Source organism: Fragaria vesca, linkage group LG7 (genome assembly GCF_000184155.1).
Source record: "Fragaria vesca subsp. vesca linkage group LG7, FraVesHawaii_1.0, whole genome shotgun sequence".
Lineage (NCBI taxonomy): Eukaryota > Viridiplantae > Streptophyta > Magnoliopsida > Rosales > Rosaceae > Fragaria > Fragaria vesca.
Genome location: NC_020497.1, coordinates 18,437,972 through 18,453,760, shown reverse-complemented (window position 1 = coordinate 18,453,760; position 15,789 = coordinate 18,437,972). Strand labels below are relative to the sequence as shown.

Genomic DNA, 15,789 nt, shown 5'->3' with positions numbered 1-15,789 from the left:
TTCTCTCTCTCTCTCTCTCTCTCTCTCTCTCTCTCTCTCTCTCTCTCTCTCTCAACCAGCTTCTTAATTACCTCCTTTTCAATTGATCAATCCTATCGAGCTTAGTGTATAACAAGACGCATATTAGGTTTTCATGGACACTGTTGTGTTCCATGGGGTCGTCTAGCATTTTCCCTTTGATATCAATGTCACTGTGATTTCTCAAATGAGAAATCCTTGGTGTGAATTTGGATTTCGTGTTGAATTCAATTGTTCACTCAGTGGGGTTAATAATTGATAGTGAGCACTAATCTCTTCCCCCTAACAATATATCGTGCACTAACTCTGGGACTTCTCTCACGTCCAAGTTTCTCTGAGCAGTAATCAACTGCAAATTTCTACTACACTTAGAAGATATAAAGTTCTAGTTAACTTAAAGCGAAAGCTTTATGCTTTCATACATTTAGACCAATATCTCAGATGATCAATATGGACGAGATCAACACTACCAATATCTATAGCCTTCTTAGTAGTGAGGAGGAGAGAATGGAAATCAGACGTTTGATGGAGATGAAGACGGCATAGAGATCAAATCAGAGAGAAGGAAAAAGAATTTGGGTTAAAAGAATCATAAAAGTGAAATTAGAAAAATGAATTTTGTAATTAAGAAAATATATAAATATAAAAGAGTTGAAATTAACTTTGATGAAGTGACAATATTACGTAAGCTGTCACCTAAGGTGGGCTCTAAATGATTCCCCATAAAGTGGTTCATCTAACATTACTCTTGATGTAATGTAGGTTTGATAGGTTTGTCCTGATTTTCTTGCCGACGTCTTATGTAATCTATCGTGAACCATAACCCTTTTTCCGGCTTGTTTATTGAAATAAACATGCGTTCTCAAAGAGAGATATGAGAGTATGAGGCTATACAATTTCGGTTATGTTAATTTTTGAGGATATAATAATCTTCAAAATTGATCTTCAAGAAGAAACGATTGATTTATAAAAATTGAAAGAAAATGTGTTGCTTCTAGATTAGCATATGAAAATTCTAAGGGCATAAAAAAAAATGAAACGGAGAGGGCAGTAGTGAATTGTATAATGGTCTTGTGAGTCTTCGTTGATTTCTTTTTCTTGTTTTCTTCCGAAATTTTGCAAGCATCAACTTAAGAGGTCAACAGAATAAAGAAACTAAGCAACAACAATGAAGATGAGAGGTTGATTCCAACATGCATGCATGGCATCATTTGCCTGATGATGATGAATGAATAAGTTGAAGGTTGGATTATTCAATTAGGGTAGATGAGAAAAAGACAGACATCCTCATCTCCAAGCAAACAGATCCGCTTAAATAGGATCACGAGTACTCATGCAAAGTAACAAACGAAAATTACAGTTTACGATCTATTGTACAAGAATAGTTTTAAGAAATTAGGAAAAACAGAAACAGAGGCCTTGTTGGGAGTTGGGACCTGGGGGTTGACTTGATGATTTCCAGTTGGGTGCTGCATGCATGAAGAATCTTTCTCACCAAACCTGTCTCCCTCTATTTTAAAAGCTTTCACAGGCAAAACCAGATCCCCCAGCCAGCCATATTTGAAGGTTTATCAGTATATAGAGAAGAAAAAGAGAGAGGTAATTCCATTGTTTGGGATTCTTGGGTGATCGATGAACTTTAAAGCGTTTCTTCGACGGCTAGCTGTGGCTCTCCTCTATCTCTCAAGTTGCTTGTGATCAAGTGGAGAACTTTGGTCGACTTTAGTGGTTACATTTATGGAGTTTTTCATATGATCTATATGCAGGCCAGCCCAGATTTGTATGTAGTTGTTGTAACAAAATGAATACATCTTTATGATCTGACGGATATGCACGAGTGCAGAATATTATTATTGGTTTCAGAATGATGATTTACGTTTGAGGTTAAACCATGCATGGTGTACTGTACTATTAATCATGATGATCGATCTTCAGTGAATCCATGATGGGTTTGTTTGATTGATTATAACTACAGTCCATATAATTAGTTACAACTTACAAAACACCTGCGGCAGTACGTGGATTTAGTTTCGTCTCTAATGCTACAAGGCAAAAGATTGGGATACAAAAATTGATAACAACTAACTGGTGAGGACAAATCCATGATTCTAGGCAAAATGGTAGTATGAATATCAATGATATCTGAAACTAGGAATTACAATTTACAAGCTACAACTGGTGATCGAGTAGCGAGGACAGGCCACGAGGGTTTTGTATTGAGCCAAATCCAAAACATAAACAAAGTTACGAGGTCCTAAACCCTAAACAACTCACAAAGTCACGAGCAAAAGAGCTAACATCTTTTTCTAATAGAACAGCACACAGGATTCTTGTTTTAGTACAGGCTAGGGCTACTTCACATAGTTGACTGCATACTCTGTCCACGTTTTAGCTAGATATATATATGCATGGTATATTGGTTGCATAGAGAGCACAAACAGATTACATATATGGGGGCGGGGGAGGGCATTAGACTAGTTTAAGATTGGCTAACTAGGTTTAGATATACTATCAAGGATTATAGTAACATCAGGTAAATGATCACTATATTGTTTACATTGATCGATCATAATAGAAATAAACTCCAGTTAACTAACTGCTAGGATCGACCGAAATTCTAAGAATTAAGAAAAGGGTTACTAAAAAAGAAAAGAAAGAGTGTGGATTGTAATTTGAAGAGTACAAATTTCAATTCCCCTAAGAAAATAGAGTTTAAACAATTAGTACCCGACTGTATTATACAGTGACTGCCGTTACAATTAGTTTGGCTATACACTTATATTTATATACTCCACCATCTAAGTAGATGTAATTTTGCTAATGAATTTGATGTACGTATATTCAGACCCCACAAACATACCTCTACAAATTTTGCATCGTATATAGTTATATACAAACCTTATATATAGAATAACAAAGAGGCCAGGGGAAAGAGAAAGAAAGGGATGTTGAATACTTAAATAAAGGCTAGGACAGGATTTCCATTTCCAAATTCTCATCAATTCCTCTGCAAGTGATTGCTAAATCTTCTCTGGCTCAGATTATAAGATCAGGATATACATCATGATGAAGAGAACTGCAGATGTTCATCTCAAGATCCAGCAATACTGAGATCAAGCAAAACAGAAAGAGATCGATGAAGAAATCAAGTGAAGGTACCAGTCAAGCTCCTGAAGCAAGTTTATCATCTTCTAGCCAGAGCAAGAAGGAACACGATGTCGATGAGGAGAAGGAGGAGGAGGATGAGGAGGTGGTGGATAAAGATAGACAGCAGCAGCCCAGCAGCAAGAATGGCGGTGTTAGCTCCAGCAGCAGCACCATCGAAGAGAATGAAAAGTCGAAGGGCGCTTCAGGCGGTGGATCTGTACGACAGTATGTGCGTTCCAAGAACTCAAGGCTTCGATGGACTCCTGATCTCCATCTTCGTTTTATTCATGCGGTTGAAAGATTAGGAGGGCAAGAGAGTAAGTTTATATATGTGATTAACTTTGAATCCCTAGCTAGCTAACTAGAACTAGCTAGTTAATTAATTTGCTTATTAAGATATTCGATTAACGGTGCAGGAGCAACACCAAAATTGGTTCTTCAATTGATGAATATCAAGGGTCTTAGCATAGCTCATGTCAAGAGCCATCTTCAAGTAATGAACTTCATATACATCTATATAAAGATTTAGTAATTCATATATAATTAATCTTCCTCGATGATTCTGATTTATGTTCTAATTTTGGCTTTGATTAATTTTATTAGATGTACAGGAGCAAGAAGATGGAAGACCCAAACCAAGGTATGCAAAGTCCGAATTCAATAATTTTATGAAAAGAAGTTAGGGTTTACCTGATTTTCAATCAAGAGTGTATTATTCGATCATCTAATCTTGAATTCTATGACACAGTTCTCTCAGAGCAAGGCTTCTACACAGAAGGTGGAGATAACCATATATACAACCTTACTCAACTCTCCATGCTACAAAGTCTCAACCACCAATGGCCTTCTTCAGGATTAAGGTATGAAATTCATAAAATGACTACAAATATGGTATACCTGAGAAGTAATTCTACCATATTTCCTTTTTCTTGAAAGAAGAATCATAATGACCAGTAATTGTAATTTTTTCCTTTCATCATCAAGATATGGTGCTGATGCCTCTTGGCGCGGCCGCCACGACAACCGCCACCAGATTTATAGCCCTTACAGCAGGACTCAGCTATTTGATCATCATAATACAAGAGTTTCAGGACTTTATGGTTCAGTTGCTGAGAGAATATTTGGAAGCAACAACAGTACTAGTACAACAACTACTACCGCTGCTACTGCACCGAACACTATTCAATTTCATACAAATCATATTCAATCGGCTTGGAGATCAAGGCATCAAATCAGTATTCGAGTCCACGATGAGCTCCGACCTTTCAACAGGCACTCATGGCAAGATCACAGTCGCTTGGACAACAGTAATGAAACTCGAAACACACTGAAAAGAAAGGCTCCGGAATCTTCAGATAATACTTCTGATTTGGATTTGAACTTATCACTGAAAGTTCCCGCAACAGAAGAAAAGGTACTGGGATTCGGTCTGTCTCTTTCTCTTTCCCCATCTTCATCGTCCTCGAAGCTCGGCTTGATGAAGAAGCAAGAAGGTAATGGTGATCCTGATAGGGAGCATGGGAGAAACGCAAGTACTCTGGACCTCACTCTATGAATATTAAGAGACAAAATGTTATATATTCTAAGTGAGATCTTGAGGTACTTGTCGATTCAATTAGACCAAAATGCTAGCCATTCAACTTGACCATTGTCATATTCTATAGCATAAAAAGGTAATGATCACCACTATTGGATGTGTTAATTAGTTAATTAGTTTCCTTTTGTTGTATATGTACTAATATCTTGTATCTATATATGATATATATAGCTAAGCAAGAATCAAATTAATCAATGGTGAATATCGAGGTTACAAGGAGACGAATATGTTTTAGCATTACCAAATATGCAGAGACTGCATTGTTCTAAGCGTTTTAGGCTCTCCTTAATTATATATTTTGGTGATATTCTTGTTTGCATTAGCATATAGGCCAATAAAAAAGAAAATCGATCAGTTCAACCCCCCTTAATTACTATATTTCTTGAACATCTCAAATTAATGATCAACTTATATATGTTATCTCTGAAACATGATCTATCATACACACTCGTTTAGATATAGAGTTTGAAAAGCATATCAGATTCGCTTTGTATCCTATTTGTAGATTAGAGTTAACCATATTTATGTAGAATGGTTTATATGTATACCGGTATAGGGTTATTGAGAAACAAATTTCAAATGTGTTAGTCAAGTGTTTTCAAAATGTACCGAAGATAGTTTTGGCACAAGATTGAAATTTTGTGTTAATTAAACTCCATTGTTATATACATTTTGTATATTGTTTGTCGTAAAGACTTGAGCATATATATGAATGATTATAGAGTGACGATTAGGGTGTTCTACATGTCTAAAATGAGATTAAGATCGAGCGAGAATAGGTTTTGAAAGGAGAAATTTCACCCCTAAACGAAACTTGCCTTGAATGTTTTACTCCAATCTTTGTGAACAAGATAGAGAACAAAGATTGAGTTAGTACTTAGCGGGTATACGTAAGACACATAACATCAATCGAGAAAGAGCATCAAATGAGAAAATTTTGAGGGTTCTGAACAGAGAATCGAGCAAGTTAGACATCAAAATCTCAAGGTTGAATATGATGTCACAGAGAGGGAAATTCCTACTGGGATTCCGATTAATCGAGTTGTTAAGATGAACTAAATAGGAGGTTTGCCCTATATATAGCTACACAAAAGTGCAAACCCAGCTTTAACTACTAGCTTAACAAACTAACAGTTGATAACAGCTCAAGGCCTACACCTGGCAAATTACAAGCTGACAGGTATGCAGCTATCAGTGAGCTGGCATGCTGACATGGCCAAAAGCCTGGAATGGTTGCAAGTTTTACCAAAGGTCTCAACTGTGCAAAATAAAAGCATAATGTTAACTAGTGGAGTTGGTTCATGATGTGCATCCTAATCCCCTCTACCAGTACCTTCAAGCTCGAGGGATATTTATCTTTCTGCCCCCTGATCTCTTTGTGTGTTTGGTTGTTTCTCGTGAGACATGACCACCAGTAGTAGTAATACACAGTTGTGCATCTTTTGTATTCTTCAATCTGCTAGAAATTAGCTTCTCTTGCAGCTGTTTGAGTCTCTCGTTTTCATCAGAAAGTTCTTTGTCTGCAATAAGTTACAACCATTAATAAGTAAAATTGAGGTACTGAAGGATGGATGTGAAAGCTTGAGTTAAGTAAACAATAGAAATCTTAAATGTTCCCAATAGCAAGCAGATTCTCATCAGGTTGGATACATTTAGCATGAATACTTGTTTGTTCACTCAATGAGATTTTACTATACTAGAACACTATCAACACCATCAGTTGAACTATTTTAGACTGTAAGTGAAAATTTCTGTATACAGATTCCTAAGACAATCTACTAACTGTCTTTAATCTAAAGTGAGGAAATTGCATGCATAGAGGCTAGTGCTTAGAAAGCAGGGGTTGGCGATGCCTCATATTTCCTGAACTCTCAACAATAGTCTCAAAATATTCCCTTTTTTATTAACAAATCTTATGGAAAAGATATAAAAGAATTTATCTTCAAAATTTCTTCAACCTGTAAGTATATTGTAATTTTAGTTTCTATCAGAATGAACATCCAGGTTTCCTCAAAATCAACACTCCATAAAACACATATGTGAATTAAACTCCCCTGAAACTAGTCATGAGAATATGCCAAGAAATGAAGGATCCAGTTATGTTCACATGGACTACAGTTAATGGCCATTAAAATGCTGAAACAGATCAGTGTGGACTTACTCTTCTGCTTCTCTTCCATCAAAAGCTTCCGGCATTCCATGATTTCCTCATCCTTTGCAGCCCTGAAATCAAGGTAACATATGCTTCAACAGCCTGTTTTTTAGCTACAAAACATGTTGCATAACTGAAATTTCAGTAGAACTTAGAGTTTCATGCCTAAGAGAATCTATTTCATTAGCCTGTGATCGGGTCCTCTCCTTTTCGATTTTCAAACGCAGCTTTAACACCTCCACCTTCTGCTCCTCTTCCAGTAACCGCTTCTGGTAAACCTTAGACTGGTCATCTTTCGTGGCCCTGCAACAAATGCAACATATCTTTTAGGTGACTCTTCCTCCCACTACAACACAGTTTCCACTAATCAAACTTCACCAGAACAGAATTGCATGCCTAAGAGAAACCAGTTCTTTTTTCAAGTCCTTGACTTGCGTTTTCAACTCCCAAATTGAGGAATGCAAGTACTCGCTGACCTCTTCAGACACTGCAAAACAGAAGCATCAGATTTTAATCACCCCTGTCACATTGATCATAAATTTAACCTTGGGCTAAAAATTAACCTCAGTGATACAAATCTTTCAATACATACCTGAAATATAGTTCTTAAACTTATTCTCCTGATCCTCTCTAATCCGATCCTGCTCCGAAAATTTTTCTGTCTGTCATAGCATCATAACAAGAAACTCATGAATTTGAAAACATGAATAAATAAAAAATCTGGTTACTGAAACCAAATTTTACTGTGCAATTTCATTTTGAGGATCAGCGTATTGTTCAAGCCCAATATGCAATTAAGTAAAAAAAGGAGCACAAGAATCTAAGAAGAAAATGCCAAAGAGCAAAGTGCACCTTGAATTTCCTGAACTTTTGGAGCAATTCTAAATTGAAATCCCCCATCTGCGACCAAAAAAAACGGTTCAGTAGCAAAATAGTAACAGCTATCAGATAGTGAAGAGTGTAGATTAAACTTCTGAGAATCCCTAATTCTAGACCTGGTCAAGTAGAAATGAGATCACAAACCCTAACAGTGCTACTTGGTTGTAATATATGGAACGCGTTGAATGGAGTTGCAGGAAGTGATTGAAATTGGAGAGTAAGAGAGAAGATAGAAAATGAAGATGAAGTCAGAGGCGCTTACCGGTGATGCGATCGGAGACTGGCGACCTCTGTCCGTTTCCGGTGGGCTTCAGACCGAGAAGCGGAAAAGGTAAGAAGAGTGAAACGGAGAGGGCGAGCGAGACAAAAGAAGATAAGAGACTAGTTTTAAAAGCTCAAATTTATCTCGTATTTTTGTTTAAAAAAATTATTTTGATAAATAAAACTAACTAAAATAAGACATTGACGGTGAAGAAGATTATCGGCCGATGTTGTAGGTTACCGGGTTTGGTTCTAATGTCTTAAGAGAGTAGTTTGATTCACATCTATAAACATTTTGAAATTTGAAATTCGAATTACTTGATATTGTCATCTCACATAACTAATTGAAATTGATGAGTACGGTAACTCTTTAGTTTGTTATCTCGGTTCTTACAACAACTTGTTGTCCTTGTGCCAAAGTTTGACATTTACTTACAAATTACAAATGAGCGATTTAGAAATCATGATGCATAAATCAAATTGCTCATTTGATAACCAGTATAAGTAAATAAAGAAGAATCTCAATATTATGATCCATCATCGAAACTATGGGGACTATAATACACGATTTTTATCAATAGTCGTATGTTTTGATTTTATCTGAAATATGAAATCGCATGTTTTATTGTATGACTGCTATAGTATAAGAGTTATGGTATATTGATATACCAACAAAGGGAGTGGTCCTAAGTTAAGGACTTTTTCGTTTTACACATTTTTTGAACGCATATTTAAATCTCGACCGTTTAGTTTGTAGATATATATATATATTGAAAATCGTTAAGACATTTATAAATGTGATTTACTAATTATAAATTTGAACGGCTCATGTTTGATAGATTTAGATCGTCTATTAATTTGATTTAGTTCGATCCATGAATGATCACCAATTTAGTTGAGTCTTCATTAAAACCCCTCCCATGTACAAAATCTTTCACCAATGTCCACTAGTTATCTCTACTGGTCATTCTCATCAAAATTCTTACGAGGCACAAATTCAAATCTCATTATTCTGCAAGAACCAAAATGTGCAGTTGTTCTTCCAATAGAGAGAACTGCACTGTACTGAATTCGTAGAGTCAACTCAAATAGACAAACTAAATATATCATGCACTAATGTGGTCAATTTCAATTGGAACCCCTGAAAACTATGTCGATTAAACACCTAAGATAACATAGTCAATTGATTAAAACCACCCACTCAAACTATGAGTCTCAGATTTTAACACAGATCTCAGATATACACAAAATAAAACCATAAGAGGTAAAAGGTCCTCAAACAAAAATTCTGAATCTCTCGGAATTAGTTCATGATGCCTCCAAATCACATCTGCTACTGTTCCTCATTAGCTTTCCATCTACCTCTTTAGCTTCCTCCTCTCTTTAGCCTTTGTTTTGATGCTTCTGAGAATTCATCAAGAAATCTCGCTTGTCTGTTCTTCAAATTCTTCACTACTGCCTCAAAAGCTTCCAAATTTTTTTGCAATCAATTGCAGCCATCAAGTTATGAACAGAAAAGGTATTAAAAGATGGATGTTAAAGCTTAAGTAAACTACAGAAGATCCTAAGTGTTCCACAGTGGCAAGAACATGCTCCTCAATGCTAACAATATTTAGCAGGAACTTTGCATTGTACCGCCATTACGTACTGTACCCTTTGAACTACTTTTAGGTACCAAGTATTAAACCAGCCTTGATCCACATTGAATTGAGGGTTGATTTCAGCGTAATGATTTCTATACTTTCATAAATCGCTTGCAGAGAGGCTAGTTATTACTTCTTAGTTCTTAGCAAAACAGGCTGATGGTCCCTTGACTATATCCTATACTTTCAAAAATGAAGTTGAGCATAAATATTCCATTTCTAATCTTTATCGCATATGAAGTTCTGTTTTACAACCTACATAAAGTATTTTAGTTCCTAAACATGAAGATCTAGGTGTCACCAAGACTATACTCCTTAAAGTTATGCACAGTATAGACGAAAAGGTCAAGGATCTAGGTACATTTACATGAACTATATCAATTACTGGACATATCTACAATTTAACAGATTATGACTTACAATCCAGCTCTTGTACCAGTTGTACACCCATCGGCCTCATCATCTCATCTTCAGCAGAACTGCAATAAAGGCAGCATAGAGTTTAATAGCATGCTGTTTAAGATACACGAAAGTACACAATTGGAATTTCAGTGGAGCTAAGAGTTGCATGCCTCAAAGCCAGTTCATTACCTTTCATTCCTCGGACGCTTCTGGCGCTCAACAGATTTTTCAGCAATGGTGGAGCTGCAAACAAACAAAAGATAAAAAGCCTGCTGTGTATACTACAATAAAAGTTGACCAACTGAAATTGAACTTAGAGTTGCATGCCTAGAAGGCAGGGATCCAGAAGCCTGTTTCAGATCTTCCATTTCCACCGGCAGCTTCTGGTGTTCATTCTTGAAAGCCCTGCAATTAATGTATGACTTAGGAGCGAGGATGCTATTTAGTTTTACCAATTATATCAAAACTTGACTAGTTGCAATCTTATTGTGTATGTAGAAGTACATGCCTTACAGACTCCACTTCCTTTTTTAAGCCGGCAATAAGTGATTCCAAGTTCTCATTTGGAGCACTCAACTCTTGCGCCAACTTCTCTGCAACTGCCATAGCCAAAATGACAAACAAGGTTCAGTCACATAGAAGCACCAAACGTGATCGAGCCTTTGTCACATTCATAGCATAATCAAAATACTCATTCTCAAAAACTGCTTTTAAGCGAAACAAATTCTAATGTGAAGAAATACATATATACCAGATACAAATTTCACAAGCTTTTCTTCTTGACCCTTAGCGAACTCCGAGACTCTGTCCACCTGACATAGCACAAATGCACAATCACACGAGAAAATGTAACGGTCAGCTCTTATGAAATTGTACAAAATCAACTCAAAACACAGAAGAAACATTAAAAGATTTCACTCTCAATTTTCTTAACCTAAAGACTAAAATGCTCCTCCCGAAGATCAGAGCATTGTTCAAGTTCAGTATGCAATGAAGAAAAAGATACAGTAAAAATAGTAACGAGTAATATACAGGAAAAATAGTAACAGGGAAACTGTGCTCCTCAAAACCCTAACTAGTCCGCTTAGCAAATCGATCAACTCAACCACGTAGAAATCAGAATCATGAGGCCGATCTACAGGATTTAACACTAGACTAACACAGTGCTAATAGTCTGTGGAAGACGATGAGTAGTGATGAAACTATGAAAGCACTAACAGAAAAAGTAGGGAAAATATACGCGAAGATGGAGATGAGGATAGAGACGCGAACCATTGGGATGAAATCGGACATCTTTGACGTTTCGCCGGAGGCTTCAGACCGAGAAAGGAGAGCTGGCCGGAACTGTAAAAGAAGGTAGAGGGAGGGAGGGAGAGAGAAAGAGTAAGAGAGAGTGTGTGGACTTAGTAAAAGAAGTAGAAGAAGATAAGGTTTTTAATTTTTAAAAGTATTTTCTGTTTTTTTTTTATCAGAAAATATTTTTTGTTTTGACAACACTTTTAAAAATGATTTATACAAAACACGAATATGTTTTAATTCACAATTAATTATTTTGATAACACAACATATCTTTTTTTTTATATAAAAGTTATAGTAATCCCAATATATATAACCCTATAACACGAAAAGGATTATGCGGTTGTCTTAAGTACAAAGTAAGGATTATGCACTCTTATTTGCGTTAGAGTATACTCAAATAAGAAGTTTAAATACATAGTTAACATTTCTTTTCTTTTATAAAACGTTTATTACGAGTGGCTAATTGTTAAAAATAATACAAAGATTACTCATTACAATAGCATTCGCACTCAACAAGTATATACCGTTCAATCGTTTACTAAGTGAACATATTGCCGTAGAGTTTTGGAAAAAGGGTGGTCTGGACTGCGTCGCCGCGTTAGCTTTGGCTTGGCCTCGTCAATGTAGACTAGGTGCGGCCGGACGGGCTGTCTTGGCCTTAAGGTTAGGCTTCACTAGTCAGTCCTTTGTCGGAGGAAATAGACCTTGGTTTCACTCATTGTAAGGGGGCGATTGCATCTCAGGCAATATGGCAGCCAAGATCTGGCATCGTTGTGGTGTCCTCAAAGCTTTGAAGCGGTGTTTTGCAGTGAGGTTGCGAACGGCGGTGGCTTGGTGTTTTCACAAAACAATGGCCGCTCTGGCTCTAAGAGTGGCTCTAACAATGGAGAAGAAGCTTCAAACCTTTATCCTGAAGTGAAGTGTACTCGCATGGGTGAATGCTTGAAATTATATGCATGAGAGCATAGATGCATATATATTTGGGGTGTGTCATCTATTAGCTGGTCCGAATTTTTGTGTATGAATAAATGTGCATAGATATGCATGGCAGCATGGGTGCGTCTTGATCTATGGTTATGTGGAAACAACGAAACAATGAAAACAATGGAAACTTGGCTATATTTGCACCCCGAACTTGTGACACTTTGTGTTCAAGTTTTATTTTATTTGCTCCGCGCGCCCCTGAGAACATCTTTTTGCACCCTTGGAGATGGCCTTATATAGTATTAAGTTTTACTCCGTTTTCCCTCACTAAAAAAGAACATCTTTTTGCACCCTTGGAGGTGGCCTTATATAGTATTAAGTTTTACTCCATTTTCCCTCACTAAAAACACACCTGCTTCGAAACTTGCAAGAATTGCATATCAGAGGACAAGTATGTTCCTGGCAGGCTGGCGGGCACTTATATATACATGAGGTTTATTTCAGATTTTCAAAAGAAATAGTGAAATACAGAAAGAAAGAAAAAATCTTAAAGATTTTTTTTTTATGCAAAACAGTCTTCGAAAAAATCTTAAAGATTGATCGCTCTAACTAATTTAGGAACTGCAAAACAGTCTTTTGATTATAGTCTACAACAACAGCTAATGCTACTTCAGTAGGATGAACCGTATCCCAGAACATATACTTTGACGCGTCGGGGCACGTCCGCGAGAGCCGTGAGCACAGAGGCCCCAACTCAACCAGCCCAGTTCCGCAGCATCCTTCACTTACTTGCACAAACCCTACACATGTATTAATATTTATAAAAATAAAACTGAAACCTAGCTAGTATAAGATTCCATTAGCTACATTTGATGCATTCTTCTGAAGTAATATGTATAATAAGTACCATATTTATCTGGGTTGTTGAACATGTCCATCATGGGGTTGTAGATGTCATAGTAGAGCAGCCTTGAACTAGGGAGTAATGTGGTTTGCAAACTTGAGAGAAGGGCTTGGAGCTTGGAGTTGTAGGTCTGACAGTCTATGTTTTGTTGTGTGATGCACACGCGCCGACGCAGATTGATGATGCCGCCTAATGTCTGTTGAAGCGGAAGGCATCCGATCGGTGGAAAACCCGCCACCATGAACCGCCTTGCTCCCCTACTGTACAGATCCTGCTTGAATATACCACCCCAAACACAAAAACTGTCAGTTTTCAAAGTCTCACATGTAGTTAGTAAAATCTAAATCTGATGAACTTCAGGTTACCCCTAGTTAAACAATATATTTGTACACTATACAACTTTCTTGTACTCTAAGGTACATACCTTAGAAATATATTAACAAATTAGCGGTATTATGCACAATGCATGCTGTTGAAAAATCCCTAACCTGAATAAAAGACCCGAGTTTTTGGAGCAGAAAATCAAAGTACTGGTCTGTAGATGTAAACTGAGATTTCCTCTGCGTTAGAGGAAAGTCATACACGTTCAGGATGAGGTCATTCGTCCCAACACCAACCACAAACAGTGCATTTTCCACAATCTCGCTACCATTCTTCTCCCCAACACTTGTCTTAATCCTTTCTACGGCTTCATCAAAATACTCCAACTGATCCTGCATGCTATAGACTTGGGTTAACTGCAAGGTCAGATCATCTAGCCCACAACCTCCCGACGCGAAGCTGACCCCGGTGAGCAAATCATGGTCTGTCAGTTTCGGGTCGAGGTAAGAGGGCAAAAGGTCTTCCTTGAGTCCCAAGTTTGAGGCCATAAAGTCAACTCCAATCTTTCCATTGGAGTACCTTCCGGTGGGGACTTGCCCCGGTAGGTCTTTGCCGTAAGGGGGATGGTTGCACTTATATAAAGGCATAGAAAGGCCGTTGTTCATGCCGGTGTCCACCGTGGAATCGCCGAAAGCGAAAAGAGCAGAAACAGATGGAGAGGAGGAGGAGGAGGCAGTGCAGGTCGTCGGAGATGGCGGTAGGATTATCAAGGTGGCGAAACAGAAGACTAGTACTGTGACCAACATCATCTAATTAATCTTGAATGCACCAATATCCATTCTTGTCTATTTGATATTGTAATGCTCAAAGTGCTTGCACATCTAGTAAATTAGCTTTCGTCGGACTTTGAATAATGTATTTAGAGTCCACGCCATTCGCACTGTGGTAGGAATTTAAGCATAGAATGTGGTAACAGGTTTACCAACTGTGATCCCATTCCCTTTGAATGAATATGCTTAACTAGTGTTTTTATTCCCACGTTATGATGATCATCGTAAATAATCAGTTGTATGCCCCAAAATGATGTAAAAGCATGGTAAAAATTGGGTAAAAATATCTCCTCACAAAATTCTACAAATTAATGCACATGTCATGATTTCCCAAAAACAGAATAACGAGTTTTTACCAAAATGGGGGACTATACCACACGGTTTTTCTTCACAATAAGACTACGTCTTGTTATAAAACAAAAGGACCAATTACATATAAGTCCACTTTGAGACATTTTTTCCCACATAGATCTACCCCAACATTTTTACCCACATAAGTCCACCCAAGTCTAAATAAAGTTTTGTATTAAGTATTAAAGTTCAACATAATTACAGACTGTCATCCAACAAAAAAAATTAGATTCTCCTTTATATTTACAAGAATGCCACTAGTATAAAAAGTCAACAACCATTCTCATTTCGGAACAGTCTCCGGCGGACCTCCGGCGAGATTTCCAGCGGACCTCCGGCGAGGTTTCCGGCCGACCTCCGGCGAAGTTTCCGGCCGACCTCCGGCGAGATTTCCGACTGACCTCCGGCGAGGTTTCCGGCCGACCTCCGACGATGACAAAAATTACTACCACCAGCTAAAAAAGCTACTACCACCAGCTATAAAAGCTACTACCACCGCCTACAAAGCTACTACAAAGTTCCGGCCGACCTCCGATGAGATTTCCGACCGACCTCCGGCGAGGTTTCCGGCCGACCTCCGATGATGACAAAAATTACTACTACAAGCTAAAAAAGCTACTACCACCGCCTACAAAAGCTACTACTGTGAGGTTTTCGACGAACACAAAAAATACTACCACCAGCCACAAAAGCTACTACCACCATCTACAAAAACTATTATCACCGCCTACAAAAGCTACTACGTCCATTGATTCATCAAATTCCACAACTAAATTAGCAGTCAGTGATGCGTGATCAAGATTGAACAATAATAGAAATGAATCGGAATACTCACAAAACCATAGCCCTTGGATCGGCCTGTGTCCTTGTCAGAAATGACAACCGCCTCAAGGCGGTGGATCCTCGATAGATCTGCACCTCACCGACGAATCATCATCGTCGTCACCGTCTCGAACTCATAGGAGAAGGTGCGGAGAAGAAGATGACGAGGCTGATCGGAGAAGGTGCGGCCAGTGATGACGGGGCTGATCAGAGGATCGGAAAAGGTAGAGGAAGGTCCA

At 37.8% G+C, this 15,789-nt stretch overlaps 4 protein-coding genes across 4 annotated transcripts; 1 reads left to right on the top strand and 3 right to left on the bottom strand.

Moving 5' to 3' along the window:
* The first annotated feature begins 3,056 nt into the window (after positions 1–3,056).
* LOC101309095 lies at positions 3,057–4,980 on the top strand. Its single transcript, XM_004307619.1, has 5 exons — positions 3,057–3,482; positions 3,582–3,658; positions 3,769–3,805; positions 3,914–4,025; positions 4,150–4,980. Exons 1-5 carry the CDS (start codon positions 3,101–3,103, stop codon positions 4,718–4,720), a joined length of 1,179 nt encoding a protein of 392 aa, XP_004307667.1. The 5' UTR covers positions 3,057–3,100; the 3' UTR covers positions 4,721–4,980.
* A 778-nt stretch (positions 4,981–5,758) lies between these two features.
* Positions 5,759–8,153, bottom strand: LOC101311223. Its single transcript, XM_004307627.1, has 7 exons — positions 8,056–8,153; positions 7,767–7,814; positions 7,507–7,576; positions 7,311–7,401; positions 7,080–7,217; positions 6,924–6,985; positions 5,759–6,282 (listed from the first exon to the last, which is right to left on the bottom strand). Exons 2-7 carry the CDS (start codon positions 7,812–7,814, stop codon positions 6,098–6,100), a joined length of 594 nt encoding a protein of 197 aa, XP_004307675.1. The 5' UTR covers positions 8,056–8,153; the 3' UTR covers positions 5,759–6,097.
* Positions 8,154–9,390: 1,237 nt separating this feature from the next.
* On the bottom strand, positions 9,391–11,428 carry LOC101310353. Its single transcript, XM_004307624.1, has 7 exons — positions 11,372–11,428; positions 10,851–10,911; positions 10,608–10,698; positions 10,427–10,504; positions 10,289–10,342; positions 10,118–10,176; positions 9,391–9,521 (listed from the first exon to the last, which is right to left on the bottom strand). The coding sequence occupies exons 1-7, from the start codon at positions 11,390–11,392 to the stop codon at positions 9,421–9,423; spliced, it is 465 nt and encodes a 154-aa protein (XP_004307672.1). The 5' UTR covers positions 11,393–11,428; the 3' UTR covers positions 9,391–9,420.
* A 1,503-nt stretch (positions 11,429–12,931) lies between these two features.
* LOC101303174 (GDSL esterase/lipase At2g40250-like) lies at positions 12,932–14,353 on the bottom strand. The gene is made up of 3 exons (XM_004308902.1): positions 13,715–14,353; positions 13,230–13,497; positions 12,932–13,122 (listed from the first exon to the last, which is right to left on the bottom strand). The coding sequence occupies exons 1-3, from the start codon at positions 14,351–14,353 to the stop codon at positions 12,932–12,934; spliced, it is 1,098 nt and encodes a 365-aa protein (XP_004308950.1).
* Positions 14,354–15,789: the final 1,436 nt, after the last annotated feature.

Excerpts from the sequence above, each read along its gene's own strand:
- LOC101309095 (XM_004307619.1), top strand. The coding sequence starts at position 3,101 with ATGTTCATCTCAAGATCCAGCAATACTGAGATCAAGCAAAACAGAAAG. Across the intron at positions 3,483-3,581 it reads AAGATTAGGAGGGCAAGAGA|GAGCAACACCAAAATTGGTT; the intron begins GTAAGTTTATAT and ends TTAACGGTGCAG. Across the intron at positions 3,659-3,768 it reads ATGTCAAGAGCCATCTTCAA|ATGTACAGGAGCAAGAAGAT; the intron begins GTAATGAACTTC and ends TAATTTTATTAG.
- LOC101311223 (XM_004307627.1), bottom strand. The coding sequence starts at position 7,814 with ATGGGGGATTTCAATTTAGAATTGCTCCAAAAGTTCAGGAAATTCAAG. Across the intron at positions 7,577-7,766 it reads AAAAGTTCAGGAAATTCAAG|ACAGAAAAATTTTCGGAGCA; the intron begins GTGCACTTTGCT and ends ATGCTATGACAG. Across the intron at positions 6,986-7,079 it reads AATGAAATAGATTCTCTTAG|GGCTGCAAAGGATGAGGAAA; the intron begins GCATGAAACTCT and ends CCTTGATTTCAG.
- LOC101310353 (XM_004307624.1), bottom strand. The coding sequence starts at position 11,392 with ATGTCCGATTTCATCCCAATG. Across the intron at positions 10,699-10,850 it reads GCTTGTGAAATTTGTATCTG|TTGCAGAGAAGTTGGCGCAA; the intron begins GTATATATGTAT and ends TGGCTATGGCAG. Across the intron at positions 10,505-10,607 it reads AAGGAAGTGGAGTCTGTAAG|GGCTTTCAAGAATGAACACC; the intron begins GCATGTACTTCT and ends CATTAATTGCAG.
- LOC101303174 (XM_004308902.1), bottom strand. The coding sequence starts at position 14,353 with ATGTTGGTCACAGTACTAGTCTTCTGTTTCGCCACCTTGATAATCCTA. Across the intron at positions 13,498-13,714 it reads AACTCGGGTCTTTTATTCAG|GATCTGTACAGTAGGGGAGC; the intron begins GTTAGGGATTTT and ends ATATTCAAGCAG. Across the intron at positions 13,123-13,229 it reads CAACAACCCAGATAAATATG|GGTTTGTGCAAGTAAGTGAA; the intron begins GTACTTATTATA and ends ATACATGTGTAG.